We start from the raw sequence: 15,803 nt of genomic DNA on the forward strand, positions 1-15,803 counted from the left end.
CCCAAAGCACGGGACAGTCCCTGACATGTAGTAGATACACAACAAAAATGAATTAAGTGAAAGAGTAAATTAAGTCTTAGCTTTCCTGTCTCTTAGCTGGGTGTCTTTAGGCAACTTGCATAACCTCTCTGTGTCTCCATTTCCTTGACAGTGAAATTGGACAGAACAGCACCTTGTGGGCTTGTTGCATGGGTCAAATCAGATGCTGTATTAAAACAATAAGGGCTCACTAAGCCCCCACTGTTATCATTACTATTATCACGGTCTTGGCTCTTGTTTAGCAAGGAGGGCTGCCTACGAACCCTCTCGCCCGAGACACAGCAACCACACTTACGGAGCACGTGCTGTGGGCCAGGCACTGTCCCTCGCGCTCTCATATAATTACTCACTTAAACCCAAATACAACTCTTTGAGCTACACTGTCTTTTTTCAACACCTGTTTTACCAATGAGGAAGTGGAAACTTAGAGGTGATTCTGGCTATAAAAGAAAGTCGAGGAGCATTCCTTCATTCCTACTCTCTCAAAGAACATACATGAGAATAGCATGGCTTTTTTCCTGGAGGGCCCGAGGGAAGACACCTGATAATCTGTCTGGGCCTGGGCTCCTTTGCAGGAAGCCTTAAGGAGCACTGTTGAGGATCTCTTTTTCTTCTTGTGTCAGTTTGATGAGAGAGGGAAGACGCTTGCCTGCACAGGCAGGGATTCAATCTTGGGCAGGCTGGCTGCAGAGCCGGGCTCTTGACCAGTACATTTTCCTGTCTAAGGTATAATCACCTTCTACCCGTGAGGCCTCAAATAAGTCACTTCATCTCTCTGAGCCTCTTGTAAACAGGGAGAGCAGTAGTATCTTCCTAGCAGGGTTGTTGTAAAGATTAAACGGTTTCAGAAACATGCTGCCCTGAGCATGGTGTCGGGAATGCTCTGGGCACTGAACAAGCCCGAGCTGTGGGCGTTGTCATGATGACCAGCCCGGCCCTGTTCCTGACCTCTCTGCCCAGGACGTCTCCTGACCCTTGGGCTCTCCTGTCTGTGGGCTGTGGTGGACCTGCCACCGTATCTGCAGCCCCACGCGGCTGCATCACTCCCAGGGTGGCCATGGGTCACTCACTGTCTCTCCAGGGCCTGGATGGTGTCAGGGAGTGGAAGTCCCCAGGTCTCCAGGAGGAAGAGGACAAAGAGGTGGGAAACAATGGGGATGACACCGTAGGAGGGGGACCCCCGCTGACCTGCTGAATGCAGGAAGACTTCTGCTGTCATCCTGTGGGTAGAGAGGAGGGCTGGGACCCTGTCACAACTGCCACTTCAGAGGGGCTACTTGGCTGGGCCAGGGGAGGGAAAGCTGGGCTGCTGGAGTTGCCCTCCTCAAGGGCTCTTCCAACCCCACCTCCTCCATTGAGCCCACCTAGATTTTCCCATCCAAAGGGTCTCTGCCTCCTGGGAACATCCGGAGTCCTTCACGGGAACTCTCTGGGGCCCACCCTATTCTCCCTGGTCTCAGGTGATTTGGAGGCTTGTCTCCGCTAGGCCACGGAGCTCCCAGTCAACAAAATCAATAAATGTGTGTCAAAAAAAAAAGAAAGAGTGGACAAGTGAGTGAGTGAGCGCCGTGGGTGAGGCTGGGCCAGGCCTCTGGGGGCTGGGGTCCAGCCCTGCTCCTCAACTAAATCCTTGGCCACCTTAAGCCTCAGTCTACCCAACTGTCCAATGCAGGGGTGGCCTAACTCTAGACCACTGGGTTCCGAGGAGGTAACCTGGGGCTCTCTTGGGGCAGGGAGGGGACAGTGGGAGGCAAGCAGAGTCCCCACTACCCCGGGTAGCTCTGGGTCTCCTCACCAGGGCTCTTATAAGATCTCACCTGAGAAGAGGGCTGTGTGGCTCGAAGCGGTTTCCAGTCCAGAGGCCTCCCGAGGGCTCTCCGTGGGGCTGCCTCCGAGCCTGGACTCCTGGGGAGAGGCTGTTTGTGGAGGCCCTGGCTGAGCAGGTGCCTTAGGGGGAAGGACTCCAGGGCGTCTGCTCGGTTCCATATCGGCGCTGGGTCCCCCTCTCCCTCTGCTGTGTGTCCCTGGGTGCCCAGCCCCTCTCTCTACCCCCGCCATGGGCCCTCGCAGGGGGGTCCCTTTCTCGCCCGCCCCAGGCCTGGCGGCCCCTCCTGGGCCCAGCCGGCAGCCCAGCCTACCACAGTGAAGTTGGGAAGAGTTCCGGCTTGTAGACCATGATGCAGGTTAAGCTGATGCCAAAACATCCCTTTCCCAGCACAGCCAAGATCACATGCAGGGTCTGCAGATCTAGGCAGAGGAAGGGGTGAGGGTGGGGTCTGCTCGGGAGGGTCCCCAGGAGCCTGGAGCAGAGAGACTGGGTTCTCCCACAAGGCTGCTTTGGACTGAAAGCAGGTCCCGGGCAGTGTGACCCGGTGCCAGGCTGCCCGGGGCCAGGTGGTGATGCAGTGCAGGATGACATCCTGGTGGGTGGGCTGGGGGTGGGGTGCAGGGCAAGAACCCAGCCAGGTCTGGGGTGGGTGAGCCTGGGGGCAGCTGCGGGTGGCACTCGAGGGGTGACAGTGCCAGGGCTCCTTGGGCCCTGAGGGTGCTTCTTCCCTCAAAGGAGAGGGTTATGCCAGGCCCAGGCCCACAGCAGGGGCCCTGGGGTGCCCAGCTACCCAGAAGCCTTCCCACCACGCCTTCCCACCACCCCTCAGTCTGCCTGTGGGGCCCCTGCTTCCACAGGGAGACTTAGCTGGGAAGCCAGGGTGCAGGTTGCAAGCCAGTGGTGGGCCTGGGCCTCACTTCCCTTCCCGCACGTGGTTGGGAGAGTCATAAACTCTCAAGTGCTCGTCTTTGGAGTTTTTCTCAGAGCGCTGCATCTCACTCAGAGTTTGGGCTCCCGACTGGTTCTCCATCCTCACCCCGCCCCTCCCAGCAGCTGGTCCTCTCTTGCCTCCCTCCTGGCTTTGCTGTCACCACGGGACACCTGTCCCTGCCCCTCCCCCAGTCACCCACCTTGAGCAATAAAATGAGACACGGAGAGGGTTTCTGGGGCCTCACAGCCTCAGTCAGAAAGGAGAGTGAGACCAGGGCCCATCCCAGCTTCCCCAGTGCTCTGCCTCTTGCTGCTGCTTTTTTCTTTAATACAGATTTTTTTGTGTCATTAATGCACCCATATTTTATAGTATCTGCGGTATGAGGTTTTTAATTTCTTAAATATAAATTTATTTATTTATTTATTTATTGGCTGTGTTGGGTCTTCGTTGCTGCGCGCGGGCTTTCTCTAGTTGCGGCATGCAGGCTTCTCATTGCGGTGGCTTCTCTTGTTGCGGAGCACGGGCTCTAGGCACATGGGCTTCAGTAGTTGTGGTGCGCGGCTTACTTGCTCCGCGGCATGTGAAATCTTCCTGGACGAGGGCTCGAACCTGTGTCCCCTGCATTGGTGGGCGGATTCTTAACCACTGAGCCACCAGGGAAGCCCCCTTTTGCTTCTTTTTTTGTTGGTCATGTGGGAATCTTAGCTCCCCAACCAGGGATCAAACCTGCGTCCCCGGCAGTGGAAGTGCAGAGTCCTAACCACTGGACCACCAGGGAAGTCTCCCCTCTCGCTTAGTTAACAAGAAGAAATACCCTCGGCCTGGTGCCTCTCCTGCCTCACTTGGAGCCCCTCTCAGCCTCCCAGACCCTTCTTCCCACTGCAGACTTGGCCTCTGGCTTGAAGTCTGGTCCAGGCCTGGCTTTGTCACTTGCTAATGAGGGATCTTGGGCACCTGGCTTCGTCTCTCTGAGCCTCAGTTTCCCCAGGAAAATGGGCGGGGGACTGGTTGGGCTGTGGCAGTAATGGCCTTGGGCAGAGCGGGGGCGCAGTGGCCCCTGCCCATCCTCGGGGCCGGGGGAGGGGAAGAGGCTGGTGGTGGTGCGGTGCCGTGGACAGGCCAGCAGGCGCCCGGGCCGGCAGCCCCTCAGCCTTCCCTCCCGCTGCCCTGGCTGCACCTTGTGGGACCAGCATTTTGGCCAGGATGGCGAGGCCAGCCACAGCCAGGGAGCCGGGCAGGGTAGTGCGGCGGCCAAAGAACCTGAGTTGGAGCGTGGTGGTGATCCGGGCCCGGAAGTCCGCAGCTCCAAAGAGGACCTGGAGGAAGAAGACGCTGCTACCCAGGTTCTGCAGGAGGAGGACTAGCCCATAGTAGGAGAGGGTGAGGGACAAGCTGTGGGGCGAATCAGAAGTCAGGTCCCTGCACCATCATCTACGCCGGGGCTGCACCGGGAGGGCACCACCAGCCCCGAGCCCCGGGCAGCCTGGTGAGTGCAGGATGCACCTCCGCGGGGTCAGGTTGTCCCAGGAAAGGGTGGGGAGGGCGGTGGCCCCATCCATTCCACGTGTGGGCCTTGGGTGTCGGCCATGGTGGGCTGGACGTTGCCTCTTAGGCTCCCTCTCCGCCAACCAGCAGGAGAACATGACCCTCTCTGGGCAGATGGGCAGTGGGTCACGCTGACCTGCCCCTTCGCCAGGCTCTGGCACCCTCTGGCTTTGTTTCCTGTTCCCAGTCGTGGCCGGGAACCATGATCTGGATCCCACTCTACTAACCATGGACCTGGGCAAGTCTCTGCCTGGCCCTCTGTGGACGCGTTTCTTTGTCTTGAAACATGGGATTAATAATAGAATGGGGTCTCAGTGGAGGATGCTGGCCTTCCCCCTTCAGTGCCCTGGGAGTTCTGCCCCCGAGCTGGGGAGAGCATCCCATGGCTGGTCTACACGGTCCAGAGAGATGACTCAGAAAGGTCACCCCAGCTCCCAGGTCCCCAGGCTGGGGCCTGGCTGTGACGGCATCACCACGACTTCTCCCCTGCCCCTGCTGCTTCCTGCCCTCCCTGGCCCCTCTCTGCTTCCATGAGAGGTGATCCCTAGAGCCCCCTCTGTGAACTGCCTGCTCATGGACCTCCATCTCAAAGTCGGCTTCCCAGGGGACCCCCTGACACAGGCTCCTGAGTAGCTGAACTTACAGTAGCTGAATTTCTACACCTTGGAGATTGAATCTGGCTCCACAAGTGGCCATGGTGGGAAATTATCCTCCACCACTGTTCCAGTCTGTCTCCATCCCTGCTTCTCGCAGCCCTCCCCTTCAGCAGCACCGGCCTGCCGTCCTCAGGAGACATCTGGCGCCACCAGGCCAACAACGGTAGAGAAAAGCTGCGATTCCTGCAGAAACGCAGAGCTTCCTGAAGTTTGTGAAAGTGACTTGACAAGGGCCAGGCTGGAGCTGCAAGCGGCTGACCCGTAGGTATCTAGAGCCTTAGCCGGTAACAACTGGGTTAACAGAAATAAGAAAACCCACGAGGGTGGCCGCTTCACAGCCTGTGATTTGAATAACAAGAGTGCAGAGTGGCCCCTGGGAGAATTGAGGAAGCCTTGATGGTTTTTGAAAAGAATGGCCCTGGACATTCAGTGGCCCTGGGCACTCCTAATTTATCAGGAAAAAAAAAAAATAAAAAAACTTAAGCAAAAAAATAAAAGAGAGAGAGAGAGAAGCATTCTCTGTCTGAGATGCAGCACGTATTTGCCGTTATAACCCATGTGTGCTTAAATATAGCATAAAATAGATGTTTTCCTAATTCTGAGTTCTATTTCAAGATCAAGGCCCAATCAAACCTGACCCTCACTTTTCCATCCACTCTTCTGGAAGTCACTTAAACTGAATTTGTCTTAAGGAGCCTTTTCCTGGTCCCAGGTACCCCTGGGAGGTGGGGCCTCCTGGGGCGGGACAGGGAGTCCACGCTCAATGTGGGGCTGGAGGGTCAGAGAGCAGGACGAGGAGGTAGCTCAGCCTGGGTTCAAACGCCTGCTCTGTCATCTTGGGCAAGTTTCTTGCCTCTCCCAGCCTCTCTTTCCCCATCTGTAAAGTGGGGTATAAATGAACTTATCTGCCACCCTCTAGGAGTCCAGCTGTCAGGGTGAGTCCCAGTGATCCTTTCCAGCTATTGCTGGTCCCTTGTCTCTGAGGACCTGGCTCTGCCTCTGCCCTGGGCTTCAGCCTGACCCTGGCACCCTGCCCAGGACCACAGCCCAGCCCTGCCGTCTAGCTGACTTCCTGCACAAGCTGGCCTCTCGATCACATCTGTACGTACTCTGTCTCCCCCACCTGCTAGGCTGCCTGTTCTGGCCAGAAATGTACCCCATGAGGCCTGCAGGGGCTGTTTCCCCACTGGACACCCCGCCCTCCTTAGCCCCAGGAGGGATGCCCAGGATGGCATACCTCGCTACCAACAGTCTGCAGCTTCTCCAGAGGAGCGCGATTATACGGAACAGGTCCAGCCCTGACCGGCAGGACTTCGCAGAGGCTATGTCCTCCTCCATGCTGGACATCAGTACCTCCAGGGATGACGGGGGCAGTGAACGTTGGGGCCATGGCCCTGCCCCACCCCTGTGCTGGAAATGGTGTCCGGATGGGCAGAGTGGTAGGGAGAGCCTGGCCTTGGCCTCTGGAGACTGGAGAGCCCTGGGGGAGCAGATGGCCTGAGGGCAGAAAGGGTTCTCTCTGGCCCCTAGCTGAGCTATCTTCCGCAGACCCGGTCGCCCTACTCAGAACCAAGGAGCAGGTCTTGTGTCCCAGCTCTAGTCTCTGAGCTGCAGGCTGCAGGAAGGTTTTGACAGTTACCCCGCAAAGCCCTACCATCCCTCTTCACTCCTCTTGGCTGGCATCAGCGCACGCCCCCTCCAGCCATTGGATCCTCCCAAGTACCCATCCAGTCTCTGCCTGCACCCCGGGCCTGGCCTGCCCTGTGCTCCACTCAGTCCCGGTCAGCTCTAGCTCACCTCCTCTTGGAAGCTTTCCCTGATCCTTCTGCCCCCAGGGAGCTCTGTGTCCTCTAGCCTCTGTCTGCACATCCTCCCACACCTACTTCCTTGAAATAGGTACCTTCAGATAAGCACATCCTGTTTCCCCAAATACGCTGAGAAGCCCCGTGAGGTAAATGAGCAGCACATGTGGATTAAGGTGATGAATAATAGAGGTGGTGATGTGGGTGTGCTGTTGTTGATAATGGTTGTATTGTTATTGGTGGTGTTGATGGTGGCTGTGGTGGAGTTGGGGATGGTGGTGATGAGGACGGCAATGATGGTGGTGAAGGTGGTGGTGATAGTAATAGTGGTGGTGTTGGTGATGCTTTGCAGAGATGTTGATGGTGATGTTAATGCTGGTATTGGTAGTGATGGTGATAATAAAGGTGAAGTCAATTGTATGGTATGCTGGTGGAGGTGATGGTGGTGGTGATGGTGGTAATAGTGATAGGGGGTCTATTCAGAGTTGTAATGCGGTTGATGATGGTGTTGGTATTAGTGGTATTATTATGATTGGTGGTGGTAATGATGGTAGTGGTGTTTGTGTAGAAATGATGACAGTGGTGGTGATTGTGGGTGTAGTGGACATGGTAATGGTGGTGATAATGGTGATGGTGATGGAGGTGATGATGGTGATGATTATGGTTGTGGTGATAATGGTGGTGATGATGGTGATGATGATTATGGTTGTGGTGATAATGGTGGTGATGATGGTGATGATAATGGTGGTGGTGATGGTGGTGGTGGTGATGGAGGTGGTGGTGGTGATGGTGGTGGTGGTGATGGAGGTGATGATGGTGGTGGTGGTGATGGAGGTGGTGATGGTGGTGGTGGTGATGGAGGTGATAATAGTGGTGGTGATGGTGGTGGTGGTGATGGAGGTGATGATGGTGGTGGTGGTGATGGAGGTGGTGATGGTGGTGGTGATGGAGGTGGTGATGGTGGTGGTGATGGTGGTGGTGGTGATGGAGGTGATAATAGTGGTGGTGATGGTGGTGATGATGATGGTGGGGTTGATGGTGATGATTATGGTGATAATGGTGTTGATGATTATGGTGATGGTGATGATAGAGATGGCAAAAGCGACAACAGTGACGGTGACGTCGATGGTGGTGTTTTGATGGTGTGGGTGTGTTGATGGAGGTGGTGCTGGAGCAGATTGGGGTGATGCTGGTGATAATGATAAGACATTCGTGGATGTCCTTCCCTGGGTCATGTCCCACACTGTATCACAAACAGCATCTCTCCTCTATAGTCAGTGTCTTTTTGGCTTCCTTGTGGCCATTTACCTTGGCCACCTTTTTGAGTTCCTGAAGCGCTCGATCTGTTTTGCCCACCGTAATCAGCCATCGGGCGGATCCTGGCAGCCACCGGTTAAAGAAGCGGGTGCTTGGCTGGGCCTTTGTTTTCTTCGTGTAGATTGGGCACTGCCCCCAGGTCATGTGGGGAGGGGGTGGTGGGCAGCAGACCTGCCAGCTGCAACAGGAGTGGGGAGAAGGCAGCCGCTTCTCCCTCTGCACCGCTAATGCCAGGCTGGGGAGTCCCTGATGGTCTCAGAATAGAGATGAGTCCCAACGCCTGGCCGCCCTCTTCACCAGCCCCCACTCCCTGGCACCCCATCTGGCTTCCCTGCTGCCAGGAGCCTGCCCGCCCAAGCCTCACATTCAGCCAGCGCACAGGCTGCCTGGACATGGGGTGATTCTGGGGTCATTTCTATGGTAGAAAGCTTGCATCATGCAGCATTTTAAAAAAAAACCAAACACACTTAAAACATCCCCAACCAGAATCAAGTGGTTTTATGAAAGTAGTAGGCTTCTTCCCAGCCTCAGGGGCAGATGGGCAGGGAGAAGCATCTCTCCTTTGAAAGGGTCAGGGTTTTCCCAGCCCGCAGGAGCTCAGCCCTGTTTGCAGGGAAGCTAAGAAAAACTTCTGGAGGCAGTTTGACGAGGCGTTTACAAGAGTCAGCCTGCCTGGATTCAAATCTTGCCTCTGGCATGCAGTGACTGCGCGGCCTTGGACAAGTCACTGGCCCTCTCTGGGCCTCAGCCCCTCATCTGGAAGTGGCAGTAATAACATCATCTTGCTCATTAGCAGGAGTGTGGATATACATCTGGTGTTACCAACAGCACCTGGATACACCCAATCAGTGTGACTAGGGCGGCTTCATCAGTGTAACTAGGGGATGGTCTTCCTCCTTTCTTCCTGGTCCTGTTGAAACCATAAGCCTCCATGTAGTCGGTGACTTTTGATCTATGATCTCTTTTATTTGCTGATGGGTCCCCAGTGCCTAAAGCCAAGTCTGGCACAGAGCAGGAGTGCAATAAATATCTGAGGATGAGTGAGTGAGTGAGTGCTCAGTCTTCTCTACACCCCGCAGCAGACCTGCTCAACTCTGGCCCCCGGGCACAAGAGAACTTATGAGGACAGGAATTTGTGTTTATTTCCCTGTATCTCTTCTTCTAGTCCCCACCCAAGCAGGTATTTCCAGACCTCAGGGATTTTCGCAGCACTGAAAATAATAATGATAATATCTCTCCATATCCAATGCCTGACTTGGAGGTCCGCAGGCTGGGCAAGTGATGTGAGGGAGTGAAGCTGGTGGGTGTGGGGGGGCTGGTTGTCAATGTGAGGGAAGAACGGAGCCCCCAGCCTCAGGCCCGGAGGTCAGTGGGCTGGAGGGAACCACGGACCCCTGGCTGAAATGCCCACCCCGGAACTCTGAGTCCCCAGGATGTCTCTCCCCAGTGGGGTCTGCTCACATCATTCTCTTCCATGGTCTCGGAGGTCAGTGGGCTGGAGGGAACCACGGACCCCTGGCTGAAATGCCCACCCCGGAACTCTGAGCCCCCAGGATGTCTCTCCCCAGTGGGGTCTGCTCACATCATTCTCTTCCATGGTCTCGGAGGTCAGTGGGCTGGAGGGAACCACGGACCCCTGGCTGAAATGCCCACCCCGGAACTCTGAGCCCCCAGGATGTCTCTCCCCAGTGGGGTCTGCTCACATCATTCTCTTCCATGGTCTCGGAGGTCAGTGGGCTGGAGGGAACCACGGACCCCTGGCTGAAATGCCCACCCCGGAACTCTGAGCCCCCAGGATGTCTCTCCCCAGTGGGGTCTGCTCACATCATTCTCTTCCATGGTCTCGCCACCTTGGGAGCCGTGGCCAGCCAGAGTGGTAGGGCCCCTCTCACCCCGGGTCCCCCTCCCGTTCAGTGATGTTCTCCCCAAGGGAAAAGGCCCCAGCTGCACTGACCAGGATATCAGCAAGATGACCAAGAAGGGCACCAACAAGGCCAGCTGGAGGGCTCGCCGGTCCCACAGGGCAAAGGCCAGGCTGCCCATGGCCGTCTGGCCGATGCTGTAGGTGCATCTCAGGGTCGTCATGGTGACAGCCCTCGTGCGGGTCGTGGTCCACTCCACCACTGAAAGGCGGTGCAGATGAGCAGGTGAGGGCCACATGCAGTGGCCTTGAGCCCCCTCCTCCCCTCCCCGACAGGGCTGGGGCAGGTGATCAAGGGATCCGCTGAGCGTTGCGGAGGTCAGGATGATGCCAGACAATCCCAAAGTGCTCAAAAATCGTAGACAAGGAGATTGGAGGCAACGATGGGGCTGATGCTGGCGACGTCACCTGCAGGCAGCGCCAGCTCAGAACAGGCTTCCGCCCAAACTATTTCGGGAGACAAGCGCAGTGGGGGCCTGGAGAGGGGCCCTGAGGACTTGGCATAGAGGCAGGGACTTGCCGCCGGAGGGCCGAAGGAGGCTGGGGCACCTGCCGGAGCACCTGCCAGTGCAGGCAGCACCTCCTTCTCGGATCTCCTAGGACCACGTACAGAGTGCATTTGTTATAAAAATGGCAGCCGCCTTGCTCTCTGGGCCACAGTTTCTCCATCTGTAAAATGCAGGGATTCACGAGGACACACTGAACAAGGGAGGAGCCTGGCAGGAGGCTAAGCGCACATGGCCTTGGGTGACCCAGGCGGCTCCCCCATGCCTGTGACCGGAGGGCCCTCAACCCCAGTGAGGTCAGCTTAGCCCGAGCCACTGCCTGCATTTAGCTGAAGTATTTGTCAGTCAGACTGGAGAGATGTGGGTGAACCTTGGCCTTGCCTGTCTGAGCAGCGCCCAGAAGCAGGGACACGCGCCCCAGATCTGGGGTGAGGTCTGGAGGCTGACACCTGGCGCTGACCCCAGGCTCACCAGGTGACCCTCAGACTGATTGCGATTTGGCTCCCGGTGTGGGTGGCCCCTGGGGACGGCTAAGTGGAGGCATGGCGGCCAGTCCTCTGAAAGTGCAAACTGGACCACCTCCTGCCTCGCTGTTCAGGCTCCCCGCTACGCTCGGGATAACATAAGGCCCACAAAGAACGACCACAGTGCTGGCCCGGCCCAAGCTCTGCATGTGATGAACTCAATCATCACAACCCCGTGGGTAGGTGGCAGGGTCCCCACTCACAGGAGGAAGCCTAGAGAAGCAACAAACCTGCCTTCTAAGAAGCTGGGACACATGAGGCCCCAGAGCCTGCACTGCCCAGAGTCCGGAAGCCATTCATGCATTCAGCGTATTATGATTGTGTGCTATGTGCTGGGCACTGAGGATACAGCCCCAAGGCCCCTGCCTCCTTGGAGCTACGTTCTCATGGGGACACACACAGTAAACGAGCTAACGAAAGCTGGGCACCGGCAGAGAGAGCCAGGAGCTGCGATGGGGTGCGTGGGCAGGACCATGGGACCTTTGTGCCTGAAGCCGGAAAGGCCTCTCTGAGGAGTGGCCTGGGGCTGAGGCCTGCGTGCTGGGCCCGAAGCAGCCGTGGGCAGAAACCCCTAGGCGAGGCTCGGCCCCTGGCTTCAGTGGGTTCTGTGGGCTGGACGGGAGCAGCGGTGCCCCAGGAGGGGCCGGCGTGGCTCAGGGGGAGAAGCCAAGTGCTGAGCAGGGGTGTTGGGGTGCGTGGGGACTGTCCTTGGTGTGGGAGCCCAGAGGACCTCAGGCTGGGCAGCGACCAGATCCACATATAAGCCTTTGCAAAGTCACTCTGAGCTCTGCAGCAGAACGGAAGGCCCAGTAGAGGCAGGAGACCCCAGAGGAGGCCGTAGCAGGGCCAGAGAGGGCGGTGGCTTGGGCGGGGGACAGGGGGCGTGGGGCGTTGGGCTGGGGCTGTGCCCTGGAGGATGAGCGTGGGCGGTGAGGGAGGGAGCACAGGGCTGGCTCCCTGCGGGGCTGTTTTCCAGGATGGAGTCTGGTGCGGAGGGGGCTGCGCTGGGGGTGGAGAGTCAGCGGCTCAGCATTGACCGCTGTAAGTGTGAGGTGCGTCCAAGTCTGCAGTTGGGTTTACAAGCTGAGGGGGTGCAACGTGGGCGTTTTCAGCACTGGACAGCGGCGCCCCACGCAGGAGGGGACTGCGGACGGAGAGCAGGTCCCGGACAGCGTTCTGATGCTCCACCTCAGGAGGGGTGTGCTGGGGGGCAGTGGAGGGGGGGATGATGGGGGAGGAGAGGAGTATTTCTATTTCATTACATTTCATGTACTTGGAGTTAAAAGAAAGAGGGGTCTGTCTATGCCCAGAAGACCATCAGCTCCCTGAGGGCAGGGGCTGTGCAGTGCTTGGCACACAGTAGGTGCTCAATAAAGTTTGGTGCAATAGCTGAAGATGAGAGCCAGTGTTCAGGGCAATTTCTCAGCTCAACCTGGCGTTGAGGTTCAGACATTGGGTTCTTGGCTCCCTGGGAACCTGGGACGCAGACCCCAGACCAGGGGAGGCCCTCTCTTAGGAAACGCGAACGCTCACTGGACATTTCTTTACCTCTGTCCCCACAATGCTCACTCTGTTGAAGGAGCTGGGAAGGGGAGAGATACTCACTGGTGGGAGAGGAGGCCCCAGGTGCTCCACCCGCCATGACCCCCCGCCAGGTAGATGGACCGGCCTAGGGGCTTCAGGCCCTGGTGGTCACACACCAGGTCCTGCTGGAAGAGAAGGGGGGTGCATCAGCCTGGCTCAGGGGGTATGGAATAGCAGGGCCAGGGTGGCAGAGGAAGGTCCAGGACCCCCAGAGGGGATCCGGCCACCCTGCATGGGTTCCCTAGATTCCTAAGGCCAGGTGACCCAGGTGGAAGGGGGGGTGTGGGCAGCAGGGCTCAGCCTCCCACTGGCAGCCCACAGCGTGGCGCATGTGACACGGCTCTGGGTCTGATGGCGTGACGGCCGCTCCGAGTGGACAGTGGTGGGTGGCAGTTAAACCACAGGCTCGAATTCTGAGTCAGCTGATGACCGACAGGCTGGTGCCCCTGGGGGCGTTCCTGCACCTGGCAGAGCCCGTCTCCTCCAGAAATGGGGCTGTACGGATGCTTCTCTTACAGGGCATGAAGTTGAGCACTGATGGCTAAGCACGTGTCACCGTGATTTTCCTGCTGCCTGACGTGGACCAGACAGACATCGCCTGAACATTGGCCCCATCACCTCTCCCCCCAGGTCAGCCCTTCCCTTCACCGAGGCCTGGCCGCTCCGCCCACGGCTCCCTCTCCATCTCCGCCTCTCTTGCCTTCACCGAGGCCTGGCCACTCCGCCCACGGTGCCCACGGTTCCCTCTCCATCTCCGCCTCTCTTCCCTTCACTGAGGCCTGGCCGCTCCGCCCACGGTTCCCTCTTCATCTCCGCCTCTCTTCCTTTCATCGAGGCCTGGACGCTCCGCCCACGGCTTCCTCTCCGTCTCTGCCTCTCCTGCCTGAACCGCTGCAGGAGGAACCCCCACCCCACAGGACATTCTTCACCCTGCAAAGTCACCTCTTGAAAATGCAGATCAGATCACAGCACCTCCTAGTCCCAAAGCCTCCAATGACTTTCCTTTGCACTTAAACAAAATCCAGGCCCCTTCCCCACACGCCCCGGCCATCGCCGGACCCCTCACCCTCTGTGCCAGGTTCTGCTCTTTCAACACCCAGACAAGCTCCTACTTGGACCTCTGTCCCAACTAAGCTTTCTCCCGAACTTCCTGTGACTGATTCCTTCCCTATCTTTTAAAAAATTATTTATTTATTTATTTATTTATTGGCTGTGTTGGGTCTTCGTTGCTGTGCACGGAATTTCTTTAGTTGCAGTGAGCGGGGGCTACTTTTCGTTGCGGTGCGTGGGCTTCGCATTGCGGTGGCTTCTCTTCTTGCGGAGCACGGGCTCTAGGCGCTCGGGCTTCAGTAGTTCTGGTGCGTGGGCTCAGTAGTTGTGGCTCACAGGCTTACTTGCTCCGAGGCATGGGGGATCTTCCTGGACCAGGGCTGGAACCCGGGTCCCTTGCATTGGCAGGTGGATTCTTAACCCCTGTGCCACTAAGTAAGTCCCTGATTCCTTCTCTTATAATCCAAGTCTCATCTTAAATGTCACCTCTTCGGAGAGCCCTTCCCTGCCTGCCTCTCCCTCCCCTACTAGCAGGAGCTGCTGTCTCCTTTGTGCTCACCTATGACGCAGGGGCCTTGAGACTCAAGGCAGGACAGAAAGTGATGGAGAAGTTCTGGTGCCTGGCTGCCCGGGTTGAATCAGATTCGAGTGTGCTTTAGCTGTGTGTCCTGGGGCAAATCACTTAACCTCTCTGGGCTTCGATTTTGTCACTTATTAAACGGGGTCGATAATAAAACCCACCTCAAGAGGTTGTTGTGAAATTGTGATGACAGGGAAAGCATCAGAACGGTGGCTGCCACTTAAAGGGCACGAGGTATGGACTTGTTCTGCTGTTATTACTGGTTTAAATGCTGACTAATTCTGAATTCTCCAGCAGAGTGTAAGCTCCTAGAAACCTCCCTGTCCATCCTGCAACCTTAGCCTTAGATCAGAGTCCAGGCCATCCCAAGTGATCAGTACTTACGTGTTGAGGGAGTGGCATATCATTCAACAGCGGTGATGCAGTCTATCTAATCTTCCCAGTCATTGGGAGGCTGGGAAGGAAGGAAGTGGTGGAGTTGGCTGGGGCGGGTCGGGGGGAGGCCCTCACCTCGGTCACGATGGTGGAGGTAAACGTGCTGCGGTCGTAGACCCAGCCGTCCACGCGTGGCTCCGTGGCAGACTTGCTCCAGTTGGTGGCCGTGGCGTTGGGGGTCCAGGAGCTGCCACTGTGGTTGGCAGAAGCGCAGACACTGGTGGGGCTCCTGGTTGGGGCTCAGTGGGATGGAGACGGCCAGGAGGGCCTCGGGGGTGAGGTTTCCGGGGGCCTCAGAGCCATTGTCCAGCATGTGGGCACAGCAGCAGTGGCCTAGGACAGCAGCTGAAAAGTTCTCCACAACTAATTGGATGGGCACCCAGACAGACGGGAGGAAGAAGGTGAGGACCTGCAGGGCCTGGAAGAAGCCCGCACCCCCAGCCTGCTCCAGGAGCTCAGTGAACACCATGGACAGAGATGCCGGCACCTAGAGCAGGTCTCCTGGGGGTCAGGGAGCTGGTGAGTAACCAGCCTGCTGCCCAGAACCACTAGCAAGCGCAGGATCTCCAGACCTTCTGCTTCCGCTCACCACTCGGCCCCGTGGGGGTGGGGCAGCTGTCCGGCAGCTAGTCAAGTGTGTCCCAAGATGCCCAATATACTCTGAAGAAACCCCTCCCCGCCCAGCTTCTAGGAATGACCGCTCAGATGCTCCACGGCTCTGGAGAGGAGATAGGACTCACTGGGGCATCTGGGGCACCCTGTTCTCCAACACCAAGAGTAAAAGGTCAAGAAACTTAAAAAAAAAAAAAAGACTCTATGTCGTGATGTTACTGAATTACAGCTGTGGAAGAAACATCAACCGGGCCGTGGCCTCGTTGCCACGGTTAAAGTTAAATCCCAGCAAGGAATCCTGGGGGAGAAAGGCAGGCTCAGCTACTCAGAAAGGCCTCAGCAGCTCCCCACGGGCCGCCTGATAGCATCCTTCAGTCTGAACTTTCAGAACCCTCTACATGCCCTCCTTCTAATCAGGAAACTGTTGGCCGAACTTTCACCCATCCTGGACCAATCAGTTCATTTTGCTAAAG

At 57.2% G+C, this 15,803-nt stretch overlaps 1 protein-coding gene across 1 annotated transcript in view; it reads right to left on the reverse strand.

Moving 5' to 3' along the window:
• LOC132526097 (solute carrier family 22 member 11-like) overlaps positions 1-15,187 on the reverse strand; it is a 45,651-nt gene extending 30,464 nt beyond the window's left edge. Inside the window, 10 exon segments of the mRNA XM_060159914.1 lie at positions 2,178-2,286; positions 3,976-4,190; positions 6,237-6,352; positions 8,044-8,296; positions 10,073-10,241; positions 10,344-10,402; positions 10,404-10,486; positions 12,671-12,778; positions 14,794-14,895; positions 14,897-15,187. Of these exon segments, the coding sequence (XP_060015897.1) occupies positions 2,178-2,286; positions 3,976-4,190; positions 6,237-6,352; positions 8,044-8,296; positions 10,073-10,241; positions 10,344-10,402; positions 10,404-10,486; positions 12,671-12,778; positions 14,794-14,895; positions 14,897-15,187 (1,505 nt within the window).
• Between the last annotated feature and the right edge of the window lie 616 nt (positions 15,188-15,803).

The sequence above is a fragment of the Lagenorhynchus albirostris genome, chromosome 9, assembly GCF_949774975.1.
Source record: "Lagenorhynchus albirostris chromosome 9, mLagAlb1.1, whole genome shotgun sequence".
NCBI lineage: Eukaryota > Metazoa > Chordata > Mammalia > Artiodactyla > Delphinidae > Lagenorhynchus > Lagenorhynchus albirostris.